At 43.3% G+C, this 27,414-nt stretch overlaps 1 protein-coding gene across 4 annotated transcripts in view; it reads left to right on the top strand.

Moving 5' to 3' along the window:
- Positions 1-26,371, top strand: part of LOC108030513 (uncharacterized) — a 72,460-nt gene extending 46,089 nt beyond the window's left edge. For all 4 annotated transcript variants that reach the window (XM_050890552.1, XM_050890551.1, XM_050890550.1 and 1 more), the window contains 4 exons: positions 13,873-17,050; positions 19,409-19,548; positions 19,620-20,382; positions 21,307-26,371. In XM_050890552.1, coding sequence (XP_050746509.1) covers positions 13,873-17,050; positions 19,409-19,548; positions 19,620-20,382; positions 21,307-23,263 — 6,038 coding nt within the window. In that variant the 3' untranslated portion in view covers positions 23,264-26,371. The remainder of the gene's footprint in view (positions 1-13,872; positions 17,051-19,408; positions 19,549-19,619; positions 20,383-21,306) is intronic.
- The last annotated feature ends 1,043 nt before the right edge of the window (positions 26,372-27,414 follow it).

Here is a 27,414-nt window from a genome sequence, read left to right as displayed (position 1 = left end):
ACTGGCTGTTTTTCAAGAACCGCGCTTGGAGAAATCTGTTCTACAGGGAATGATATTACTTACTGGGAATTGGAATCTCTATTGTTAAATAATGAATATTGATATATGTAAAGTGTTTACCAGTGATATTTTAACATTATAAAGATAATATGAAGTATTTCTGATTTTTGTATAGATAAACATAGATGTTTAGAGGTGCCTGAGTTCCTTGGGATCATAAATATTATGTATTTATAGGGTAAAAACATATACCTAATATTTGGACTCAAAAGTTCTGGGTTGTTAAAAGAAGAAAATATACAATGATGATGTCGAAATCTTCCTGTTAACTAGTGCTGATTAGTATTAAGAAGTACGGTAGCTATGAAGTATTGTATAATATTTAATGAAATAATGTATATTTTTTTACTTTAAGGATCAGTATAGATTTTTTAAAGTTTGAGTTCTTTGGTTTCAAAATATTATTAATTATAAAAGAAATCAATATTAAAAATATATATTTTTCTAAGTAGTATCAGATAGTTGGTAGTAATTTTGTAATTGTTTGGCAACCCTGGCAGGAAGATGAAAAGTTTTTGTTTGGTGGTCTGTTCAATTGGTTTTTTATAAATCAGCAAATATTTATGTTAGTTTTAAGCTGATTTTTGGGGATTTTTCCTCCCTGCCGTTCCCCTCTTTGCACTTTGACCCGAATGCAGTGGCCGTGGACTCAACTTCGCGGTTCTTTTGAGCCCTTTTCCCCCCATTTGCATGTGTCATTTGGGCGCTTAACAACTCTTTACCGTTTTCTTGTGCGTGTGAGCCGGTGTGTGTGTGTGTGTTACCACCCGAAAATGTTGCCTCAATCGACTTAATTGATTTGTGGGCATAACCAACACATATTTACACACAGTTTGTAGCCTTCTCATGTTGATTTACTGCTTACATATGCGAGTGTGTGCTTTTGCCTTATCTGCCTCTGTATTGTGGTCTTGCAGTCCGAATCCTCAATAAGCTATTAGCGTGTACCCTAGGATACCCTGGAATATCTGTGGGCGAATCCAAATTGAACTTGGGATTTGAAGTACTTTGGACAGGCATTTTGTAAAACACTTTCTTACCAATAACCACTGATGAAACATAGAAATTTGAGTTTCAAAAAGCTTATTTTAATTTTGAAAAGTATTTTCTTAAACCTGTTGATTCTCAAAACATTTGGTATTTTTTGTGGTATTTTAAATAAATTTATATCACACTTTGCTGAATAACCTACAAGTAAGCTTCAAATTTCGGGTGTCAAAAACGTTATTTTAATTTTAAATAATATTTGACTGAATCCTGGTAATCCTCTTAAAATGGTATTTGGTAGATTTGGTATTTTTGCGGTATTTTGATCTAATAAGCTAAGTATCCTAGAAAATGATAGTATATTAAAGTTGGGATTCGAACAGAACTTTGCAATGGGAATTTTTATAAATAAATATATTATAAAATATGTAAGGGATATTTTCGCGAACACCTAGCCTACTTTTCTAGGGTATCTCTAGCTGCGACTGTCCCATTTTCCCAACTGGGGTTCCTTGTATTATTTTTCTAAGATTTCCATCAGCATACACAGTCCTTGTCCCATGCCTTCTTTTTTTTTGGCTGGCTTATTTGGTCATTTGGTTGGCTTTTAATTACCGTTCCTGCTGATCGGTTTATTTGAGCAACCGCACCACAAGCCCGGCTTTTTGAGCAGCCTGTCATAGGAATGTCCTTTTCGGGACCGGAAACACTCCTAAAATATGTGAACCTCTGCGGCAGACTGATTTCGGTTGGCCGATATGGCAATTGGTCAGTTTGTTGGCATTTTATCATATTATATGTGCCTTTTTCGATGGGCTAATTTAATTAAGTCGCTTTTGTAAGGACCTCTCGCACTCCCACTCGCACTCGCACTCATCCACTACCTGTCCCCGTCTGTCTTGCTCGATTCGATTTAACTTCAATCAAGCGTTAACAATTTTAATTAAATTATTTCCAAATGTAATTATAAATGTGCGTCATGCATAAATTGTGTTATTAATTTATTTACCCGCCCACTGACAACAACAATTGCAATTACACCGAGGGGCAGGGCGAAGAGTCCTGGCTGCAGGATATCTGCAGATGGTTGGAATGGCTGATGACGAGGGTGGTGGGGGTGGTGGCGCGGCCACCAGACGCTGGCCGAGGCCAACTTTTTGAATAAATAATCACAACGTAGGCAAAAAATAAATTTCATAAATTGGCATCAGCGCATCGGCGGCAGCAAACGTACGAGTGCGGAAAAAAACGAACAGCAAACATGTTTAAAAAAGTGGAAAATTGGAAATTCAGGAGCACTTTTCTGATGTCGTCAATCTGACATGTTTTTAAACGTTGCATTAATCCCCGGTCCTGCATCCGCAGCCCTCATTCCACGGTTTGTTGTTCAATTTTTCAATTATTTCCGGAAAAAGCACTGGTAACTACCATCATTCCCGGTTTCTAGTCGCAATAATTTAATTACAGGATCTTATTTTACTTAATGCTACTTTTAAGAACATACCAAGGTTCGCTTACAGTATTTATTTATTGACCTTAGCGTCACAGTATGCAGCAATATTTAATTAGATTTTTTATTTTAATTATATAACTATTTTTAAGGAAGGATCATTTGATCAATTTAATATAGCATACTTTTGGTAACAGAATTATGTTTTGATCTGAGATAGAAAAATATACTGAGATGATAAACTGAAAATTTGAGAAAAAAAATAAATAAATAAATAAATAAAGAAATCATAATTTTTTTTATTTATTTTATTGTTTATTTCTATTTATTTATATTTTATTAATTTTTTTTATATTTTATTTATTTTTTTTATTTTTTTTTATTTTTTGTTCTACTTTTTTTGAACCCACTGCACCTTTGACCGCACAGTGGAATTGTGTCACCTGCAGTCCGGTCGCCATGCAATTCAATTCAATTAATGAAACGCTGTTAAAGAAGCGCAAAGATTCCTCCCGTTGGCTGTGTGTGTGTCACTCTTGCCCTCTCTTTTGTGTGGGCTGCACTTTGTGCTGATCTTTGCAGTAAGTTGGCAAATTGCCTGACAACCGGAAAACCAAATCGAAGCAGCAACATCTCGCACACACACACCGCACACACACCCGTCCGCACACTCACCTGTCAACTGGCTTACGCACACTCACACAACGCATCCAGCTTTGTCCATGTTGACAAGCAACTGCTGTTCCGCTCGCCAGCTTGCCTCTCGCTCTGCTGCAGCTTATCCCAGTTGGATTTTATTGTTTGCATACTCTCTTGCACACCCACCCACCCGCACACCCGCACGCTGGGTACCTCCTGCCACCCACCATAAACTCCCACCGCCCCCGGCCCACACGGCTTTATCCTCCGAGTCAAAAGGGACAAACCTTTTATGACAATTAAAACATAATTGACGGTCAACATTAATAAACCAAACACACACCGAAAAACAAGAGCAGGAAAAAAGACACAGCAGGCGATGCAAAGAGCAGAAGGCAACGGCCAGGATGTGCAGGATATGTGCACTCGAAGAAAAAAGTAAAAAATTTTAAAAATGTACTAAAAATACTAAAAAATACTAAAAATACTAAAAAATTCTTTAAAAAATCAGTATTTTTTACTTTATTTGAAGCTTATAGGAGTGATCTATGGCGAAAACAGTGCTTAGCGTATCTTTACAATGCTGTTAAAAATGGTTTGGAGTCTTGATCAACTCCTTCGACTCCTTCCTTTACTTGAGTAAAAAAAAATTTGTTTTTCAATTATAATTTTTTTTTGTTATTAGACATTTAAGTCACTACCGTGAAATCATAAGTAACCAAAAAATCCCCAAAAATAGCTTCACATTGTGCCAAACTTTGTCATCAAAATATTTTTCCTTTTAGAAAAAAGAAGAATTTAAAATTTTTCCCAGTGCATGCTTGAGGGGAGACAGTCGGTGAGTGAACAATCTGCGTTTTTCTGTTGTGTGGTGTGTATTTACCCCAACAGCAGCAGCAGCAGGGGCAGGGGCAGCACAGCAACATCCGCAACAAGATTGCAATTGAACTTTCGGCAAAAGGGTGCGATGAAACCGAATAACGCACTAATCCCCAGCCAGGACCCCAGAGAGTATATAGTACATTCCGCCAACCTGCCACGCCCCCGCTCTATTTTGCCCACCTGCACCCCCCAGCCCCACCTATTCTCATGCAAATCAACAGCCATTTTGTGTTAGTTAAAAATTCTTTTTGTGTGTTATACAACAAGCCAAAAACACGAAAAAAAAAAAGGAACGCCAAGCCAAGGAAGGCAGAGCAGCACCCAAAACACAGAAAAAAGCGCGCCAAAAACTAAATTTGAAAGCATTGCCACGGGAAGGAGGGGAGTGTGTGTGTACAGTTGTCAACAAAATAATAGTAGAGCTTCTCTATCAAATAAAATGTTTTGGAGGTGCCTAAGAGTATGCAGTGGAAAATTGTACAAAATATATTGTTGCATACTTTAAGACAGCTTTGGAAAAAAAACTTCAAAACCCTGTTGTATGAGTAAAGTTAGAAAGTTAAAAATTAGTTAAATAAATAATTGACTCATTCTAAAGTTAAAAACATTTTTTTTTTAATATTTTTGTTAGTTGCTAATTTTTTTTTCTTATTTTGTTACCCTATAGCCCCTTTACTATCCTTTTATCCGCCAGTGTTCTCATGTGTGTGTGCCATCCTCTTTGGGCAATTAAACTGGTGACACGCTGTTATTGTTGTTGTTTATTAATTTGTTCATTGCATTTTAAGTGATCGCTCTCCCTGTTGCTCTTTTGTGCATTATGCTGATGGAAAGTAAACGAAGTAAGAAGTGGTTGGGTTGATTTTTGGCCTGGCTTTTGTCGGGGAATGCAATTTGATGTTTTGCGCCATTTTTCGCGCTGCGTTGGCTGTCAAAAAGCGGCCAAAAGTATGCAACACGCGCTGCAGCGCGGCTTAAATGCCCAAATGTCCCAGGGGCGTAGTGCCAAAGCAGTGGGTGGGGGTGGTGGCGAAGGGGGGTTCGGTCTGCGAAAGTCACTCGCCAAAAGACTGGCCGCCGTTTATGAAATTTTGAACAAAATTGAAATTACGCTAATTGTTTGGACTCGCGTACATGCACCCCTACACCCCTGCTTTTTGGGAGGGGGTTGATGAAGGGGGGCTTGTGTGCTCGCTGCCTGGCCAAAGCAAAAACAATTAGCGAATTTGATGAGCAAATCCTCGTTACACGCGTTACAGCGACGCTGGAAGAGGGTCGGCGGGGGGCGGGGTGGAAAGGGGTTCGAAGCCCCTCTCCCCACCCCCTGTTGGTGCAGCTAATTAATAGACTTTTGCGTGTGGGTGTGCGTGTGTGTCTCAGGATTGTGGCTCCTCTGCTGTGCGGGTTCCATTTTTGTTTGTCCAGCGCATTAGCCGCCAATTCGCTTTCGTATCCACATCCGCATCCGCATCTGCATCCGCATTTTACCCCCCTCGGCATCCGCATCCGCATCCGCAACCAATTTGTTTGCCTGGCAGTTTGTCAGTTTTGCGGCTCTGCGCTGCGAGTGTGTTTGCTAATTAGTAAATCATAATTACTCACTCGCATTTCACAATTCGTAAGCTTCGGCCACCCACCCCCCCTCATGGGCCGCCCTTTTCGAATCCAATCCATCTGTCCAATATCCCGGCCCCGCTCTCCATTCGGAAATCCATCCATCCAGCCGCCATTATTCGCCAATTCGTTGTCGTTGGCCAGGTCGAGAGTTTTTCGGCCCTCTCGAAATGTGTCAGCCTCGGTGAAGGGCACAGGGAAAAAAGTATAGTTACCCACCAACAATGATAGATTTTAAAAATAGAATTATTGTCTTTATTATTTTTTATGAATGGCCTAAAAAGAAATATTAAACATTATATCATACGAAGAAAGTATCATAAAAGTGGTGAAATTATCTTGACATAAATGTTATTAAATATAAAATGTAACCTTCTTACATTAATAACCATTCTAAGGATCTTTTTTACCTTATCTACAATTCCCTGCTCATCAGAAGAACACAGCAATTTCTCCAAGTGTAGCGGTAAACGCGTCTTTTTAATTGCCCCGCATGAAATGCATAAAGGGGGCACAGGTGCAATGGGGAAATGGACGGGGTAATGGGGGTCTAACTGCCCTGCTTTGATTGTTGATATCCCCAAAAGAGATTACAAGAGCTGGGTGGGAATATTAAAGAGTCACTTCTCAGATTTGGTCTGAAAACCGTTGTTAAAAACGGAAAAGCTAAGCGCATTAATTTAATCAATTCAATTTTAATTGATTATGGAAGGGTGTTCAAAGTGGGAAAGTAATAAAAAAAAAGTTGTGTTGTAAATAGTGTGTTTTTGGCATTAAACTAGATTTCTGGAATACCTGGCAACCCCTAAATCACCTTTAAAACTCAAGGATAAAGTCCGAGGGCAACCCTAAGGTTGAAAAAAAACTGCTGCCTGCTTCTGGGCGCTGACAAACTAATTACCAACTTAAACTTAAACTTCAACTGACAAAAAACCGAAAAAGCCCCAAAAATAATCCAGCAAAAAGCCAAAGAGTCAACGCATACACAGGCTGGGGGAGAGGGAGAAAGGAGAAAGTTAAAAGCGGAACAGCATCTGCTAATTATGTATGTGTGTGTGTGTGTGTGGGTGGTTTCTTCTACTGTTTTCTCTTTCACTCGCTGTATTCCCCTCCCGTTCTGGCTGAGACTTTTGCTTACATATGTAATTAAATTGCTCAATTAAAATTGCACACCCTTTTGATTATCGCTGGCGCACTCTCTATCTCGCTTCCCCCTTTCAGTCCATCCCTTTCTTTCTTCCTCTGCGATTCTCTCTGTCTGTTATTAATCAGAGAAAATCGTTGTCCAAAAAGCAAAGGATTCATATACTGAAAATAATAATTGAGTTTAGTTCTGTTTTTTTCTTTAATATATATTATAACATTTTCAACTGATATTGTCTTGTGTGTGCCCCCAAAGAAATTAAAATCCTTGTTTTTATTAAAAAAGAGAAAACGATTTTTTTACCAACATTTTATAACTATATTTCTTGTTAAACGATATAATTATTAAAAATCTGCTTGTCACAAGTATATATTTGTACCTTTTTTTTAAATTTATTTTTTTAATCTCAGTGTATTTACACGCACACACACATGGGCACTTTAAGGACTCCAGTGAAATGACGGCCACAATTGCCCGGAATAAAATATGCTTTTCTTTTTTTCTCTTTTTGTTGTTATTTCAATTTTCTTTTGTGTTGCTGCGCTGCCTGGCCGCTGATGCTGCTGCTTTCCCTACCTTTTTCCCGCTTTCCCGCCTTTCTTTCGCTCCTCTTTCCCCGCTCTGCTCCGTTTCTCTTGAGCCAGCGCCGCCTTTGCCGTTAAATCAACACCATTTCGTAAATTAAAAGTGCCAAGCAAAGCGTTTGCTGCCGCTGCCGCCGAGCGACGTTCATATTAACTGTATTTACAATTATACGGTGCTCACTATCTGCTCGCTTGGTCACACTGGAAAAAAGAAAAATATGAAAAATAATGTAGGGTTTTTAAATCTATTTATAAAAAAAAGTTTTTTGATGTGTCAAAATATTTAACTAAGGGAAATAAACGAAAAAAATACTACAAACTATTGTTATTCCAAAAATAATAAAAATACCAAATCAATTTTGGTATATCAAAGATACAAAATACCAAAAATCCCGGGCTTAAGATCCACTTAATACGCTTTTCCCACTGTACGCTTTCATCCTCCTGTACTCCCTCCCCCTTTGCATATGTGCATGCCATAATTCCTGGTACTGCCCCCACCACGCCCACTTTCGCTCCGAAGCCCCCTTTCCGCCCACTTTCACCCAGTGAATTCGCTGTTCTTTGATGTTTGCACAAGTTGGCAACTCGACTTCTTCTGCTTACGCAAGTTGTGCTGCCGCTGCTGCGCCTTCTTCTTGCGCTCTGCCAACAACAAATTCCCCATGGTGCTAATTAGCGGTGGTGTCCTGCGTTCTTCCTTCGTCCTGCCAGCGTTTTGCTTGCTCTGGTGTTCCGATTCGCGTATATTTTTTAATTGGCCGCTTTCGGCATTGCCATTGTGGTTGGGATTTTACTGATGTTGTTGCAGCACTTGTTATCTCCAAATTGATTGATTGTTGCTATAGTTGTTGTCCCAGATGTGATTGGATTTGGGTTTTGAATACGGCCCAAAAAATATGTGTTTTTAAATATAATAATATATTTTCTAGACCTATTTATATGGTCTATATGTTTTGATATATATTTTCTAATTAACATATATTTTTTAATTAACATTTAAATAAAATAATACAAATTATTGTACTGTTCTAAGTAAAAGAAAAATTCCAACTATTAAGAAGTTCGTTCCGAAATACTTTATCTATTTTTTCTATCGAACATTTGAAATATTATTTTAAATTTGTCTAATTAAAACTCCACCATGAAATCATTGTGCCCTGTATTATCACTTTAGCTAGCCCCCCGTTCTCTTCTCCATTCTCATCAATTGTTGTTTTCAATTGTCTAATTGAAAGTTAAATAAATTTTTGGTAACTTGTGCAGAAATTTTGTGCTGCTGCAGCAGAGTCCACAATCCAGTGGGAAATACAACGAGTGCAAAAGGGACAGGCAGTGGGGGTGGAAAAGAGAGGGGGCTATGACGGAGGTACGGGTTAATTTGTGTTTGCTTATATTTGTTGATTTGCCAAAACTATTTGCCAAAGTGGTCGAAATTTAATTGCACAATTAATGCGTTGGATAAATGCAAATGAGGTGGGGAAAAATACGAGGAGACGAGGTGGTGGTAGTGGTTTCGGAAATGTTTTTATTGGTTTGGCAATGTGGCGGGAATAAAATAAGCAGTGAATGTAAACGTGATGATATACTTGAGTGAAAATGAAAAAGTAGTAATGGCCTAGGTCAAAATAGAGTTGCTAATTAGGTAGGTAGTATGCAAACGCGTAGCCTAGTCTTTAAAATATAATTGATATAAAGGGGTATCCATAGTAGAAATCGGGTGGTAATGAGTTAAGTAATCTGCGTCTGTTACTTTAAGGGAGCATGGAGTGCTAATTGGCGAGATACTTACTAGGTCAGCATCACGCACACAATCCTAACCACAAACAGGGACATTAGGCCTACCACACACGCAGCCGAACCCCCTTTTCCAACCCTCTAGCGCCCACCACTCCACCCCCTCTTTCACAGACCTCCTCAATATTTACTCTTTGTACTTGCAAAAGAAATTGTACTAATGGAATTATTTCATTTTGGAGTGCAGAGCGAAAGGGACAGAGTCATGAAAATAAAGGGAGACAGAAGGAGAGACAGCGAGGGGCTGTGCGTTGCTTCTCGTTTTGTTTTGTTTGTCGTTTTGATTTACTTTTGGTTTTCGCTTTTTCCCTGGTTTTGATATTTTTTATATTTCTTTACTGTGCAAATAACTCCCAATGTTCCACGTTTCATCTGCTTCTCCCTCTCTCTTGCTCTTCTTGCTCTGTCTCCAAAGTCGCGACTGCACAAATCAAAGTAGAAGAGTCCAAGGGAAATGAGAAAGAAGATGGGTACAGAGGGAAAAATGTGTATTGTGAAATTTGTATTGTTTTGGTGTCTTATTGGGAAGTATAAAATGTTAGGTATAAAATAAAATACTATTTAAATTTTATAAAAATAAAATTTTATTTATTTTTCTTTTTTTTCTAAAGAAAATATTATTGCAGTGTGCCAAGAAGCCAGAGAAAGCCAAAACCTCGAGCCCAATGCCAACTTCCTCTTTCCTCCTTTCTCCATACTTTCTCCTCAGACCCCCCCCCCCCCCCTTTTCCCTGCTGCGGCGAGGAAACTTTTTTGTTTTCCTTTGGGGCGGTTCAAATAATTTTTTGACTGATTGAATTATTAATAAAATTGATCGAAATGCAAAGAGAGCCGCGCCGCGCGCTGACGACAACGAACGATGCTGGTCAGCAAACAAAAAATACAAAAAAAAGAAATAAAATAAAATAGCTGAACGGAAATTCATATCACAGTTTTCGATTTTTCATCTTTGCTTTACTTATTTGTTGTTATTATTTGATTGAATTACTTTAAAGCAAGTGCAGTTGGGGAATTTCCCTCGTGGCCAGCTTGTTGCCCAAATAAGTATGCTACGTTTATAATACACATTTTTATATAGTATGTGTAAAGGAACCGCGTTTAGTTTAGGCCATGTGGGTCATCACATTTAATTAGCACAAATTTCCATTAATATGCGTTAATTACACCTGACTTCGCTTCGTGTGTGGACACAGGACATCAATTGTGCCCGACATTTGATCAGTGGCCGTAGGTTGCCCATCAAATTGAGGGCCAGTTAATTATTCCATTATTTGTGGTCGGTTTATAATTGAATAATCGGGAGAGCACTCAAAAAAAGCCCATTAAATAGCCTATTATTATTTAATATTATATGGCACTCGCACCGAAAGGGAAATCTTCTTATGGCTTAAAAACCTATTAAGTCGTATTATGTTTAAACCGTGATGAATATGAATCGGTTTTTCTGGCAATTCGTTTGCCTCTTTTTTTATTGCTGCCATCGCCAAAGTGTATTAAATATTTACAGAATATTTTAAAATCGAAATTAAATAATAAAAAACGTTTGCTCTCTGCCACTCGACCCCCTGGCCCCCTCGGAAAACCTCAGCGTCAACCCCATTTTCCTGTTTTCCTCTTCGGCGGAAGGGGTCTTCTGAACCTCCGGTGTCGACCAATTGCCTTTTTATTAATTAATTTATTTGGTGTTGCTGTTGTTTTCTGGCTATTTTCACCGGCGCTCCACATATCGAGCGGAGTTGGAAATCATTTTTATCACGAATATTATTTTAGTTTGGCTGGCTTCTCTGTCTGCAAATGTTTATTCAAACGTTTAAATTAAGCACTTATTTTAAATTATTTAAAAATATTTGATTGGACGAAATTACTAACATTAATCAACAAAGTGGAAGAGAAACAAATTTTAATAATTTGTTAATGTATCATATTTATTTAAAATTATTTAATTCTTTATTTTAAACAATTATACAATTTTAAAGATCTTCTTTTTAAATTTAATGAAAATATTTTAATATTTATTAAAAACCATTTATTTTAGATTTTTTAAAAATGAAACTATTAAAATTAAAAATAAATTAATAAAGAAAGGAAAGTATTGCTTAAAATTGTAGTTATTTTTGAAAAGATCAAAACATAACCTTAATTTCAATTGATTAAAATATTAAAACTATTTTCGTATTAAATAATTGAAGAAAATATTTACAATTACAAATGAAATTATCATTTAAAATGTTTGCTCAAAATTATATTTATCTTTTAACCGAAAAAGTTAAAACTTTTAATATCGAAAATATTCTAAACAAATTATAATTATTTTTTAAATATAACTTCTCAATTTCAAAATAATGAATACTTATTATTTTTCAGGAATAATAACAAATTGAAATATTTTTAAGACCAGACTTAGGGTATCCTAAAGTCCGTTCTATTATTTTCTATTCGATTAAATCTGAACTTGTTTTCATTTTATGTTTTCATTTGATTTACAACATTTTTTGGTTGCCTGCTATTTGTTGATCTCTTTCTGGTTTTTGTCCTTGTTGTTGTTGCTGTTATTAATATTAAATATTTATTTTGTGATTTTTATTTAATTTGCAATCTATAATTGCAATTTGATTGAGCTTTTTCAATGGAGTTGAAAAAAGATCACACAAAAGGGTTGCCTACATTTTGACGTCGCACTTTTTGCGGGCACAGACAGTCGAGTGTGTGTGTGTGGTGGGGTTCAAATGGCACTGCCACCCACCAGTTAACTGATCCACCTGTTCGGAGCACCACCCCCTCGCACCCCCCGCTCAACAATCAAAATTAAAATGAGTGGCTTATTAAAATTTTAACGCTCAAAAAGCATTTTACTCATCATTTTTTTCCTTCCACCCGGCTTGGACGGCGTATATTAAGGGGGAGGAGTGGGTGGCTGGGTGATGGGGCAGGTGGTGCAAAGTGGAGAGGCTACTTTGATGTATTTTCATATTCCACTGAGATTCGCGAAATACGCGGCGCAGGCTGCAGAAAGTAGAAGTAGAGAAAGGTGGCGTGTTTTTCTCTTTTTTTTTTCCTTTCACAAGGACGAAAGGGACTCCTCTGTTTGGTCAGCAGTCGTCGTCGTCTCCACTGACATTTAAAGCCCTGATTGATTTTACTCACAATTATTCCTTATTCCACCACCACCACGGCGTCCTTTATTTTAATTACATTGATTTTGGCTAAATGCCCCCTCGCCACGCATTCGCCCGCCCTATTTGCACATCATTAAAATTGTAAAATTATTAAAGTGCTGAACAAAAACTAAGGCAAACAGAAATTGCCACCGCGTCGGGATTTTCGTTCGGGGGGTGGGTTTTTCCGTTTTCGCTTGGTCAGAGGGGTGTGCTGTGCCTCCCTTCCTGGGATAATCCACTTCGAAGCCCTAACTGGAGGGCCTAACTTGAGGTCTGATCAAAAGGGATTACAAATAATTTTTCAAGTTGAGTGCAAATATTAACAAAGTGATTATGATAAGTGGATTGAATTTACTATTTATAGGGGTATTTCCAAAAATACCTTTTTAAAAATATATTTCTGAGATTTGTTAAAATCATAAATAGGATTTTTAACAATTTCCATATGGTTTACCCTTTTCTACCATATTTTAGATCCATTGTACTCCACCTTATCCCCTTGCAAAGCAGCCATTTCCATTTATTGCCTTTCCATCCACCCACCCATCCATCCATCAGCAATCGTCCTGAGCCGCATCCTTGTGCCCATCCCGCTGAAAGCTGCTGGGTGGAAGGCGTTTTAAAATATTCAATTGGCTGCTGCTCATTATTTGTTAAGTGGCTTAATGAAAGCGATCCCCTGCTTCCCAGACTGCCGGCCACACCCACCCAGCCCCACTTTTCCTGACCAGTAGCTTTAATTAAATCGCATTTTTTAATGTGTTTGCTTAACTTTTAATTACACTCTAGAAAATATTGTGGCGTTTTCGGGATGATTTTAAAATTAAAAATAAAATTATCAGTAATATCATAACTTATCAGAGGTATTTAAGGAAATTCGGTATTTTACGTTATAATTTGGTTGGGAATTATAACGTAAACATTTTTGATGATATTTGAGATGTTTTATAATCCATTACAACTTATTGTACAATACTATATGGACTCTATTGTAAAATATAATATTTCGAGCATCAACTATGCAAATATTAATTTGAAAAGAGTTGGCAGATACGTTTTATATTCGCTCCTAATGCGTGTGACAAGTGTGCTTATAATTCCCAAGTACTTTTTCCAGTCAAATATTTTTAATATTAATTTCGAGATACATGTTTACGATGAAGAAATTCTTTTAAAAATCTTTTGAAATGATGTTGAAATAGCTTTTAAAACAACGTTTTTTTTCAAAAAATGCTTACAAAAAAAAAAAAATTCAAGTATTAAATTTTCTCCGAAGTGTTGGGGATCGTTGGCAGAGGTCGTTAGCTGTCCCAAACAGTATTTCTTTTCACTGTACGCCTTGGCTAAACTACAAGTACTTATTTCAGCACAATAATATATTTTATATTTATATTTTTTAAAATTCTTTTTGAAAATTCTTCAAAAAATTCTTTTGATTTTTTTGAAAATATTGTTGAAAGATTAAATATACATAAATGCCCGCCCTGAGTATTTTTCCAGTGCACCCGTGTAGCCACTTACTAACCTTGGATTTCTGCCCTCCTCTCCCCTCCACAGACAAACTGGCCAGCTGCTTCGTGTGCAAGGCGGAGGCGTGTTCGCGCACCCGGCCGCTGAAGAAGGGCCGTGGCCAGCAGTACGGCATTCCCGACGAGACGATTCCGGCCGGAGCGCGCGTCTGCAACAGCTGCCAATGCAAGTCGGTGCGCAGCCGCTATCCCAACTGCCCGCTGCCCACGTGCCCCAATCCCAAGGATCGGGCCCAGCGCCTGCGGAACATTCCCTCCCGCCTCTTCGAGCTGGCGCCCGACATCCGCGACCCGGTGATGGCCGAGTTCCAGATACCGCCGCACGCCACCCGCTGCTGCTCGGCCTGCCTGATGCGCATCCGCCGCAAGCTGGATCCGCAGCTGAATCTCACGGACGGCCCCGGTGGCGGCGCCGGCAGCGGCAGTGGTGGCGACGAGACAGACGTGAGCACCTCGTCGTGCGACGAACGGGAGCCCGGTGGCTCGGACACGGCATCGGTGGAGAGTCCAGAGAATCTGCAGCGCCACAAATCCCTCACGCTGGTCAAACAGCAGCAGCAACAGCAACAGCAGCAGCAGCAACAACAGCAGCAGCAGCAACATCAGCAACTAACGCAGCCCCAGCCGCCGCCAGCTCCGCAACAGAAGGCATCCTCGACTCCACGAGGAGGCGGAGACAACAGCACCCCGCTGATCATCACACCCACGCGGATGAGCGGCAAGGCGGGATCGGCGGGCGTGGCTGCTGCCGCGGGTGACAACGATCGCCTGCTGCCCCCTGCCGCCGGCCAGGCGCCCAAGAAGCAGAAGACCAGCGAGGAGTACGACTCCTCGGCCACGGAAACGGCGGACGAGGAGAACGAGAATTCGCCCGCGAATCGCCAGAGTCCCAAGGTCCTGTTCCACGGCCATGGCCACGTGGGACATGCCAACAATGTGGCGGGCTTCCAGCCGCCGGTGGGCAATATGGTGGCCGGTGGACTGCCACCAGGCGTAGCAGGAGCAGCACCTGGCCAGCAGGTCAATGGACCCACGGCCATGCGACGCGAGGCGGTGAACAATGTGCAGGATTGCGTCTTCTCGGTGATTGAGCGTTCGCTGAAGCACAAGGGACCGCAGCCGAAGGGAGGACAAGGTGGACAGCAGCAGCAGCAGGGTCAAGGGCAGCAGCAGGGTCAGGGACAGGCTCAGGCTCCGGGCCAGAGCCAATCCCCATCCCAACAGCAGCAACAGCAGCAACAGCAGCAGCAGCAACAGCAACAGCAGCAATCTGCCAATAATCTGGAGCGCAAGGAGCTGACCATTGTGCGGGAATATCGCCAGGATCCGGGCATCCTGAAGCAGCAGTCTGGCGGAGCACCGCCGCCCACCTCGGGAGCCAGCGGCCTGCCGCACGGCACCTCCGTGCAGAAGCTGCCATCCCGGCCAGCTGCAGTGCCGCCACCGCCAGCGGCTCATCCACTGCCGCCGACGAGCAGCAGCAGCAACAATGGAACCAGCGACAGTCTGGCCACCCTGTCGGTGGTCAACTCTCACCTGGGCGTGGTGGGTCAGCTCGGTCATCCGGGGCTCATGGCCCATGCCGCAGGCGCCGCTGGTGTGGGTGGCGTGGACAAGGCCACCATAACGCCGGTGGTGAAGGGCTCCAGTGGTGGCTTATCGAAGAGCAGTGGCGGCGCGTCTGCCCACTCCACGCCCACGCCGCCGGAGACCATCATCTACAATGTTCCAGCGGCGCATCCGCAGCGGGGCATTCCACCGCCGCCGCAGCATTCGGTGCATCCGGCCCATCCGTCGCTTGCCCAGCATCCGGCGCATCCGCAGCATCCGTCGCTGGGCCAGCATCCGCAGCACTCGCAGCTGCAGGTGCCGGAACCGGAGCCACAGACCCTCGATCTGAGCATCAAGAAGCCGCCGCGCGACGGCCACTCACCGCACACGGGGGCAGGAGGCTCGGCGGGCGGCTCCGGAGCCGGAGGATCCTCCTCTTCGGCGGATCGCCATCACGGGCCACCGCCGCCGACCATGTCGATGAAGCATATTGTCCGCTCCACGGGCCTGTATCGCGGCGATACCGTCAATGTACCCTCGTTGGCGGCGCCCAATTCGTATCTGTATCCCACACCGCCGCACGGCGTGCTGAAGGCCCCCGGCGGCGTGGGCGTGGTGCCCGGCGTCATGCCCGGCGTGCCCGGCAGCGCTCTGTACTTGCAGCCAGTCCCAGTGCCCGTGCCCATTTCGATCTCCGGCCAGGGTCAATTGCCGCCCAGAGCTGGACAACCACCGCCGGCACAGCCGCCCTCCGGCCGAGGAGTGGCCAAGGCGCCGCCCAAGCTGAGTCCCCATCACCTGCATCCCAGCCACGGACACTCGCCATCGCAGCAGCAGCAACAACAGCAACAGCAGCAGCAGCAACAACAGCAGCAACAGCAGCAGCAACAACAGCAGCAACAGGCGGCTGCACAGCAGCAACTGCTGGTGAAGAGCGGCTCCATCACCCATGGCACGCCGGCCAACGCGGCCCAGCAGCAAATACAGATCGTACATGCCGCCGCGGCAGCAGCAGCGACAGCAGCAGCAGCCGCCTCGCTGCTGAGTCCCAAGTTCGATGGCCTGGTCAGGCAGACGACGCCCGAGGGCGTGGGTGCCGGCGGACCCGGTGGCCCCGGTGGCAGCGGCAAACACGGCTCGATAACGCAGGGCACACCGCTGCACCTGCCGCCGCACCATTTGGAGAGCAAGCGGGCCTACGAGAGCTACTACAAGAGTTCGCAGCGGCACAGTCCCGCCCAGCAGCCGGGTGGCAATCAGCAATTGCCGCCGCCGCCGCAGCAGTCGTCGCCGCAGGCGCCACCGCCGCAGGGCTATGGCGTGGGGGTGAGCTCACCGTACGCCCGGTCGCCGTTCAGCGGCGTGGTGGAGCAGGCGCCGGTGCTGAGCACGCGGCAGATCGTGATGCACGACTACATCACCTCGCAGCAGATGCAGGGCCAGCAGCAGCAGCAACAGCAGCAGCAGCGCAACATGTCGCGCGGCAGCAGTGCCAGCGGCGGGGGCGGAGGCGGTGGCTCCGACAAGGAGTCGCCCTCGCCGCGCAACAGCGTGGGCAGTGCCGGGGGATTCGCCTACGGCGGCGACAAGGAGTCGGCGCCCAGGGGCCGGCCGGAGTACTCCAGCCGCGCGTCGCCGGCGGATCATGCCAACAGGTGAGTGGAGCTGGGTGTTTGTGGGGTTAACTCAGGGATCATATAAGTTTTTATATGATATAAACGTAGGCATAACTAAATTGATGGGTAAAATTGGCAATTAAAAAAGTTTAATATTCCCATCTTATAAATTTTACCAACGAAGTAGTTACCTTTAAGGTACATTTTAATATTGAAAAGTACCTTTATTGTACATTTTAATATTTAAAAGGTACCTTTATTGTAGATTTTAGTGTTAAAAATTACCTTTATTGTAGATTTTAGTATTAAAAAGGTACCTTTCTCTTACATTTTACTATTAAAAAATACATTTATGGTACATTTTACTATTAAAAAGTACATTTAAGTATTTAAAAGTCCTTTTTTGTACATAAAACTTTTTAGTATAAGAAAGTACCTCAACTCTACATTTTACTATTTAAAGGTACTTTTATTGTTCTTTTTACTATAAAAAAGTACCGTTTTGGTACATTTCATAATTAAAAAGTACCTGTGTGGTACATTTAACTATTAAAAAGTACCTGTATGGTACATTTAACTATTAAAAAGTACCCCTATTTTAAATTTTTCTTGAAAAGATACCTTAATGGTACATTTTACCATTATATAGTAACCAGAGCAACCATAAAACACATGTAACCCCCAAAGTTAATGCAAATTTTCAATGAATTATCAATCAATGGAACTTATAATTACATTTGTATTGCGCTGAAAATATGAAAACTCCAACATGCCATTCGAAACGGAGACTGCAAGAATCTGTGAAAACGCAATGCAATTAAAAGCTCTCCGGATTTTCCCAGGCCGTCCAGAACAACATTTCAATTATGGCCGTGTGTGTGTGTGTGCTTGTGCAGTGGGCGGCAAGGGCCAGCTTAACAGAACTTGACCCATTTCGGCTAATAAAGTACAGTGCTGGCTGCCATCGAGTGCAAATGCCGTGCGGCAGGAGGCTGTGCCAGGGAAGGAGCACTGTGGTGCTGGCCTGGCCTACGCACTCGACTCCGCATATCTGCGTCATAATTCGCCACGTTTGGGCGAGCTGTCCGTCTGCCATCGGACTTTGGTTAAAATCATGTTAAAGGTTATCCTGTAAACACTCGGGGACGCCATGCAAATGAGCGCAATGCGGCCAAAGTCGTGGCCGAGAGCAGATTAAAAGCTCCCGAAAAAACCCAGTGGGCAGTCCGAAAACAGCTCCGGCATTTGGAAAAACTCACAAAATCAGCGATTCCCAAACGGAGGAGCCACACTCCCGTTCGAAAACCTCAAAATTAAGAAGCTAATCTTGAATAAACACAAAGAGCATGCGGATAAGTAATATGTTTTTCACATTAACCACGCTAATTGTTTACTGACCTTGGCAAATTGAATTGAGCCAGGAATACGCGAACGAAAAACTGCCGTGACACCTGTTGGAAATAATCGAATAAATAAAAAAGGAAGAGCAAAGAGATTAACTAAAAGAACGTTCATCAAGTTGGTAGTTCCACAAACTAAACAAATGAAAAAATAAATGAGTAAAAAGGCAGAAGCCATTTAAAGCAATGTAATGTTAGAGTGAAAGTGAAAAAAACAAAATTTCAAGTCAAAGATAAGTCGCTAAAAATGTAGCAAGAAGTTAAATGACACCTGTTGAAAATAATAAAGAAACATGAAATGAAATCTCACAGATGAACTAGTTTAAAAATATTCATTATTTACTGTTTTTTTTATATAAAGAAATCTAAAAAGGAAGAAGTAAAAAAGCAGTAAACAATTTAATGTTAGAGTGAAAGTGAGAAAAACAAAATTTTAAGTCTAAAAACATACTTAAGAATGCTGTAAACAACTAAGAGACTAGCTGTTTAAAACGGCTAAAACAAAAATCGGTGTTAAAAATAAATTGCTAAAACAATTAAAAACTTTTAAAGACAAAATGGTTGCAGTGGCACCTGTTGAAAGTAGAAAAATGCAAAAGAATATCGAGAAACAGAACACAATTTATTTTTTTTCAAATTGTTAAAAACTAAAAAATATTTAGGAACAAGAGAAAATCTTTAAAAACGCATCTACAAACATACATACACTTTTTGGGTAACTCTTAGTGATTTTTTTTTATGGAAATGCATTAAATTATACATTATTTATTATCCTAGAATGTGTGGATTTTGCTAGAAGCCACTTAAGCTTTTGGATTTTGTATGTAGCTCTCCAAAGTTAACCTGGTTGTCCTCTCTTTTTTTGTTCTTTACAATATATAACATAATATATATATAATATAAAATAGATTTTTTAATAATCATAACATAATAGTTTATAGTTTTTATCTATATTGTTTTTTGACATCGACTTATCCTGAATTTTTCTTTAATCCAGCACTCCAAGTCCGCATCGCACGCCGCCGCCGCAGCGCCAGGGGGTAATCCAGCGGCACAACACGGGCTCCAAGCCCCCATCTCCAGCAGCTCCGCCGCCGAGAAGCATGCACATTGTGTCCCCCTACCAATATGCTCCTAGTAAGTTCACTCACATCACTGGCTAATCCTGTCCGGAAACTAATCTTTGTGTTTTCCCTCCACCCTATTAGGTGGCCACGACGCCCTAGCCTCCTTCGTGGACGTGGCCGTGCAGCAGCCCCAGTTGCCAGTGCCCTCGCAAAAGGATGACAAGTCACCGGGAGCTGCTCCTCCTCCAGGACAAATACCCGGACCTGGACCCGGACCCGCACCGCTGCCTCCCCATGCTGTGGTCGGCGTGGCCCAGCCACCGCCGCCGAGCGCCCACCACGAGCAGCGGTACCGCGACCTGGCCCTGCAGCACCACCACCACACCCTGGTGCAGCAGCAGATCGCCCAGCAGCAGCACTACCGCAGCCTCAATGTCGCCGCCCAGGTGGACATGCAGCGGCACATGGACAATGCCAAGCGCGTGATGCGCCACCAGCAGCACCAGCAGCAGCAGCAGCACAACCACGCCCTCGAGCGGGACAGGGAGATCATGCAGAACCAGGAGCGGATGCGGGAACGCGACCGCGAGCAGCGGGAGAGGGAGCGGGAGCGGGAGCAGCGCGAGCGCGAGCGGGAACGAGAGCGGGAGCGAGAGCAGCGCGAGCGTGAGCGGGAGCGGGAAAGGGAGCGGGAGCGGGAGCGCGAGCGACGGGAGCAAGACCGGGAGCGGCGGGTGGTGGCCGAGGAGCGGGACAGTCGGCGCTTGGAGCGCATGTTCGCCGCCGGTGTGGTCAGTGCGCCAGGCGGCGCCGGCGGCGGAGGACCGTCGCCCGGCCAGTTCATGCGCACCTCGGTCCCGGAGACGGGTCCACCACGCTCCATCCCGGATCGCGAACGAGAATCGTAAGTTTTTGAAGCCCACATAAAGTTTATTAAAATATAATACTACATTACTATAAGTAGAAGGGTTCTTTAAAGAAATTTCTTTAAGATAGGCTTGCAAATAACAGTTGATCCTTTAAATTTACTTCTGTGCTTGAACACAACCTAAGAAACCTGCCCAGCAAGTTCTAAAGAATTCGCGTTTTTTTTAATTTTTTATGATAAAACTTATAAAGAGGCTGTTATATAAGTAAATATATAAATGGCTAACGTTTTTAGTTTTCTATTTACATTTATCATCATAAAATAAATAAAAATAGCAATAATTTTTTTAAGAATTCGCTGCTTATTTGATTAATGTGTACCGTTTTGGAAATAATTCGATTTTTTCTTATGTGATAAATCATCTTTATTGCTTGCATTATACATAATAACTATCCTCCTCAAGAATTCGCTACTTTTTATCTTGTATTAAAATACCGCTTTCTGTAGAATTCGCGATTTTTTGATTAAACTTAATAAAGTTTTAGGTAATTTAGTAAAGTTTCACAATTCGATTTTTTTCTATATGAAAAAACGTTTTAAGTGTTTCCATTATAAATAATAATTAGTCTCCTCAAAAATTCAAGACTTTTTATCATGTATGTAGTACATAAAGAAGAATCAGAATCTAAAGAATTTGCGATTTTTTATTTAGTATAATAAAGATTAGGAAAGATTAGTACAATTTCGAATATATTCAAAATTTATTGTTGTTATTTAAAACCAACTAATCGAATACGATTGTTATTACATTATTTTTTTGAAATTCTGAATTTAAAATTTTGTGTAAAAATAAATTTTTGGTATATTAAGATACCAGAAATGTAAAAATACTATTTATTTCCTAATTTTTTTTTTTTAAATACCCAGCAATTGACTAATCCCTTTTGCTTCGCCCCGCAGGTACTACCGCCAGGCCCACGTCGGCCCGGCGCCCGAGGACACGCCCGGACAGCTGAGCGCCCAGAGTCTCATAGACGCCATCATCAAGCACGAGATCAACCGCACCAACGACGCCACCACAGGTCCGGGACGCGAGTTCCCACGGCCCACCTTCGTGCACGCTCCGCTGCCGCCACGCGGCTCGGGATCAGGCGGCGGGGCCGGCACCCGATCCTCGCCAGCCAACGTCCTGCACCCCATGTACGTGCGCGAGCACCGCCAGCCGCACGAGGGCGGCGCCGTCTCCCTGCTGACGGCGGAGAACAACGGCAAGCCCAGCTCGTCGGGATCGCCCAGTGTGATCAACATTGACTTGGATCAGGAGCGCATCTCGGCCGCAGCCGCAGCAGTGGCCCAACAACAGCAGCAACAGCAACAGCAGCAGCAGCAATCCCAGCCGCCGCCATCGCAATCGTCGCAATCGAGATCCGTGCATGGCCAGCTGAGAACTCCGACCTCCCAGGCGGGCGGCTCGGCGCCGAGTCCCCAGCAGATCCACACCAAGAGCATTACCTTCGGCGAGCTGACCGATTCGATCATAACCAACGACTATGTGACCAATCCGCATCTGCGCCCAACACCGCCCTTTATGGCCTATCTGCAGGAGGCGCAGTCCATCCTGCCGCCGGATCGCTGGAAGCAGAATCGCCGCATGCAGCAGAAGGCGGAGGAGGCCAAGCATCTTTCGCAGCAGCAGCATGCCCAGCAGCAACAGCAGCAGCAGCAACATCATGCCCAGCAGCAGCAGCAGCAGCAACACCATGCCCAGCAGCAGCATCATCCGCCGCCAGCGCCCGGCGGTGGCGGTCAGGGCGGACCACCCGGTGGCCCCGGCAGTGGAGGAAGTGGTGCCGGCAGGGCCAACACGCCCGGCGAGGATGGGCGCAATATTATCCGCATGCCGCAGGCTGTCAGTCCGCGCAAGTATAGCCACGATCTGATGCTGCACCATGTGATGGGAGCTGCTGCGCCGGGTGGCGAGCCGGGTCAGTTCTTCATACCCAGCCGCGTGGTGCTGCCCGAGCAGCGGGGCGCGCCCAGCTCTGGCAGTGGACCGCCGGGCGGCGGAGGACCCGGATCGGGCGGCGGAGCCACCACCATTGACAACTATGTGAAGAATCGCATCGCCGAGGTGATGCGCGATGATATAAGCTATGGAAAGAACCGCAGTGTGGAGGTGCGATCGGAGGACGAGGTGACCGCCGACATGGTGGCCCACTCGCATGCCGTCCACGCGGCGCACGCGGCCCATGCGGCCCACGCCGCTGCCATCGAGCTGCAGCTGCGCGGCAAGGAGCCGCCGCCGCCGGAGATCAGTGTGTCGCGCAAGACGCCCAACCAGTACGAGGTGGTGGATGCCAGCGGACGGCGCTCGGCGGGCTCCGTTTCGGTCACAGTGTCGGGAGCGAATAGCCACCACTCGCCGTATCATCCGCCGGCGGGTGCGTATGCCCCCAGCACCTATGCCTTCCCGTACAGCGCGCTGACTGTGCCCAGTGCCGCCGGAGGATTGCCACCACCGCAGCCGCTGCAGCTGGCCCACCAGGCAGTGCCGCCACCCGGCCATCTGAGTGCCAAGGCCAAGGCGGCGCATGCGCTGAGCGAACTGGGATCAGTGGGCGGCGGCGTGTCCCTGGTGGTGGGCGGTGGATCCGGCGGAATGCCAGGCGGACCAGGCGGTGTTTCGGTGGGAGGCGGTGGAGGCGGTGGCCCCGGTGGCCCCGGTGGCGGAGGCGGCGGAGGACCAGGAGGCGGTGGCCCCGGTGGCGGCGGCGGCGGTGGAGTCGTGGCCCAGTCCATCCAGCATCCATCGTCGGCGGCAGCTGCCGTGGCCGCGGCAGCAGCGGCGGCGGCGGCGGCCGGCGAGTCGAAGCCACTGCTGTTGTCCAAGTACGATGCCCTCAGCGACGAAGATTAGTTGTGACTGCCGGCGTCGTCCTCGGCGTCGGCGTCGCACCTGCGGCCAGCAGCAATAGCCGTAGCAGCAGCAGCACTGCCGCCCGGCAGCAGCACGAGCGTGGTCTACGGCTATCCTGGCTACCGGCGACACTCCCAGCATCAGCAACAGCAACAACAGCAGCAGCAGCAGCAGCAGCCACCACCACCACAACACTCACATCCACATACGCATCTTGTCCAGCAGCAGCAGTCGCCGCATCGCCAGCAGCAGCAACAGCAGCAGCAACAGCAGCAGCAGCAGCAGCTCTACCAAACCTCTGTGTTGCCGCCACCGCTGCAGTCCCAGCAGCAACAACTGCAGCAGCAACAGCAGCAGCAACTCCACCAGCAGCAGCAGCAGCAGAGGAGCCTCTACTATGCCAGCGAGCATTATCCAGGAGGCAATGGCAGCAGTGCGGCCGGCGGCAACCCGGGCTACTACTGACAGCAACACTAAGTGAGCAACATTCGCAACTGCAGCAACATCTGCAGCATCAGCAACATCAGCAACTCATGCAGCTACTGCAGCCCTTGCAGCTTTAGCAACTAGCAACCATTGCTGTTGGACAAGCAGCCCAGGCTGGGCCAGCGAAATATGTATAAAACAGAAAAAGAAAAAGGCTTTAACTATGGAGAAAAGAAAAACAAAAGCTTACAATGATGAGGAAACAGCAGCAGCAGCAGGAGATCGAAAGAGAGGCAGATAGAGATGCTGAGGGGCGACAGAGTGGGACGGCACACGTAGACTTGACAATATCTAGTTGCAGTTTTGTCCAACCACAGATTATTCAGACACTTTCAAGGCCTACAACTAGGCAAGCAGAATATAGCACACACATATTTGCAAATTGTACAAAAAAGATTTGATTTTTGATTTTAGCCCTTAGCTTTAAACTCTTGTATTAAAATTAATTTGTTTCTATGATGGAATTGTACATAATGAAGCCGAAGCAGCTGTCACCGCTCGTATCTCGTCCCATGTATCTTGTATCTCGTATCTCGTATCCATTGGTGTGTCCTTGTGCTTTCGTGGCAGCCGCGACAACGTTTCCTACTCCTCACACAGCCGTAACCTCAGCACCGCGAGTCAGAACGTAATGAAATTGGTAGTGACAACAACATAGTTCTATATGTATACATAAAAACAAACTAGAAATCACACCACACACACACTTATATATACGATACACACACAGACACAGACACACACCTATGATTGTAAGGAGTAAACAAAATAATAATAAAAACACACTGTTGGGCTGTTCTTAGAAAAAAAAAAGAAAAACAAAAACCTAAAGGAAGGAAAACAAGTAAATCGTGAAACAAGTAAATATATATAAATACTACCTATAGAACACTTTAAACATTATTTAAACGACCTTTTGTAAATTTCATAAAAGAAAACTGCGCATCCTTTAATCAATCTTATCGATAAATTTACCACTACTATTATTCGTTTATTATATACCTATGTTTTTTTTGCTATTTTTATATGCAAGATCTAATTTATGGAGCATGATTGTGTTTTACCCTCTTCTTAAGCCAGCGCTATTGAATTATGTACGTTTAATTGATAAGCTAATGAAAGTTTCGATGTAAGTAATAAAAGTAAGCCCATTACGTATAAATATACATAGTATGGGATATACAATACGCATATTTTTTTATATAACACTTATGTCTTACGAAACAGTTTTAGTGTTTAGCTACTTTAATGTTTAATTCGTTTTTTAACTATTTTTTTTTATATATATGCAAACGCGAAACAAACGTGAAACCAATGGAGAAACGTGAAAACAAAAAAATTAAATATTTTTAATACATAATGAAACTAAAAACGAAACAAAATCTATATAGTAAATATATATATATATATATGAAGTAAACACAACAAACGCTAAGACTTATTCAAACAAAACAAAACAGAAAGGAAAAAATTGTAAAATATTAAAATATATAGATATATATATATAAATGTAAAAGCTAACGATGCAGATATTCGCAACCGAAAAACCGATTCGAGGCGGAAACGGAAATGGAAAGCCCGAAACGCAACTCTGGCCGAGCAGCGCGCAGCAACGTTTTAGTTAAGAGCAGGAAGCGTATTTTTTTTTATAAATATATATATATATATATGAAAAAATTAAATTAAATAAAAACAAATTCTATATATATACAGAAAATTTTACAAAATATATAGATATATATATATATATACATATATATGATAATAAATGTATGTAAAACGGCAGCATAATAACTAATGGATAAAACAGCGCCAGGGGCTTCGAGCGGAGGGATGTCGGGGGAGGCGGGGGGCGGGGGGCGATCGCGGACGGCGGACTGGACGGACGGACACAACGCCTACACAACGAAACGGCCGGCATCGCCCCCGAACCCGATTCCCGATCCTCGATCCTCGATCCCCGATAGAGAGCACTTTCTACACACATATAAATATATAAATGAATACTTGTATGAATAACCGAATTTTATAGCTGGGCGCATTACAAAAAACACCAGCTGAATGTGAATGTAAAACGAAAAACAAAGCAAAAGTGTATGCACAAGTCGGCGGCGTGCCCTGAAAAAATGATTTATGCAAAATCGTAAACAAGAAACCAATTCAAATTCGCTAAAAGGACCTTCTTATTGTTTCGGCTTAAACGCCCGCCCTCCCCTAATTTTCTGTTGTATCAATTTCAAATCGATATAGTTGTATGGCAAACAAGAAAAAAGTAACAAAATCACAAGTAAAGGCGGTTTTTGAGTGCATAATGATAACAATAAACACAAATTATGAATGCATAAAAAATGAGGGTTAAAAAAGCGGGAGGAGAGGAGTGAAGAGTAAACAACAATATTATGTGGAGTATATGCATATAATGTGCGCCGAGTCGCAGAGCTAGAGCTGATTACGATCGATACATGATAAAGATGTTTAGCACTTAAGTTTTAGTTGTAACTTTATGCCTTAAGTTGTAAGCTTAAAATAATAATATAAAATTAAATACAACATATTAAAAAGCAAACAAAACAAAATAAAAACAAATACAAAAAAATAAAACAAAAGAAATGTATAACAAAATGTTCTTGTTTTTTCTCTCTGTGTTGGGCCAAAAGGAAGCACCTTTTAGGGCTTTTTTTTAAATACTTTGAAAAATATATTTTGAACTTTATTGATTCGGTAAATTTCAAATACGTTTTCTTAGTCACATAATTTTTAAAAATGTGGAAATCTATCAAAGATCTTTTTTGAAAAGTGTTCTGAAAAAACATCCATTCGGTGGATTTCATAACAAAGCGGCAGAATCACCTAAGAAATATTTTTTTAAATAGATCAAAATATTACCGGTTGAACCTAGGAATTAAAAAAAAAAACCACATTAATATTTGGCACTAATTTTAGAAACAACAAAAAGTTCGAAGAGCGGATACCAAGAGCGGTTTCGAGAAAAACAAAGCGATGAATTTGAAATGCAACCAAAAATTCCTTTGATTCCTCAATATTTGAAATATTTGAAATTTTCGTAGCGTATTCCAGACTTTTCAACTTATTTTAAATAATCTAAACTGTTCAAAATGGTAAATCGTAAAACTATTACAATACAATTTGGACCCAAAAAAAATTGCAACTATACATTTCTTTTTAAAATAAAAATACTATTTTGCAATTTTTCAAAAATGTTTTTTCCAAATAGAGCAAAGCCAGGAAATACCAACATATTTTTTATATCCACGAAAGATCGTAGACCCAAAATCCAGACTAATCCCCATTCCAATATTTCCAAAAATTATGGGATCAAAATTTTGAAAGTCGCTAGCGTGAAAAAGAAAACTAGTAGCATATCTCAGAACACAGGGCTAAGGTAGCGCCACATCCATATCCATCCCAGGGGCTCCAGCAGCGAGAAGGCAAGACAGGAAAGCTTTTTCGTAGTGCCCGACCTGAAAGCCCGACGGAGCGACGTAACACCCCAAAAAGCAGCACGCGGCGACGTCACGCCGACGGTCCGCGGATAGGAGTGAGATTGGTGATAACCCCTGTTATCGGGAGCAGAGGAGACCTTGCCGCCCGAAACACCAAATATTCGGGGCGAAAAATGAAAACGACAGAAAGATTGTGTTTAT

This window comes from Drosophila biarmipes, chromosome X, assembly GCF_025231255.1.
Source record: "Drosophila biarmipes strain raj3 chromosome X, RU_DBia_V1.1, whole genome shotgun sequence".
Lineage (NCBI taxonomy): Eukaryota > Metazoa > Arthropoda > Insecta > Diptera > Drosophilidae > Drosophila > Drosophila biarmipes.
The sequence above is the reverse complement of the archived record's forward strand: the minus strand, read 5'-3'. Positions and strand labels throughout refer to the sequence as shown.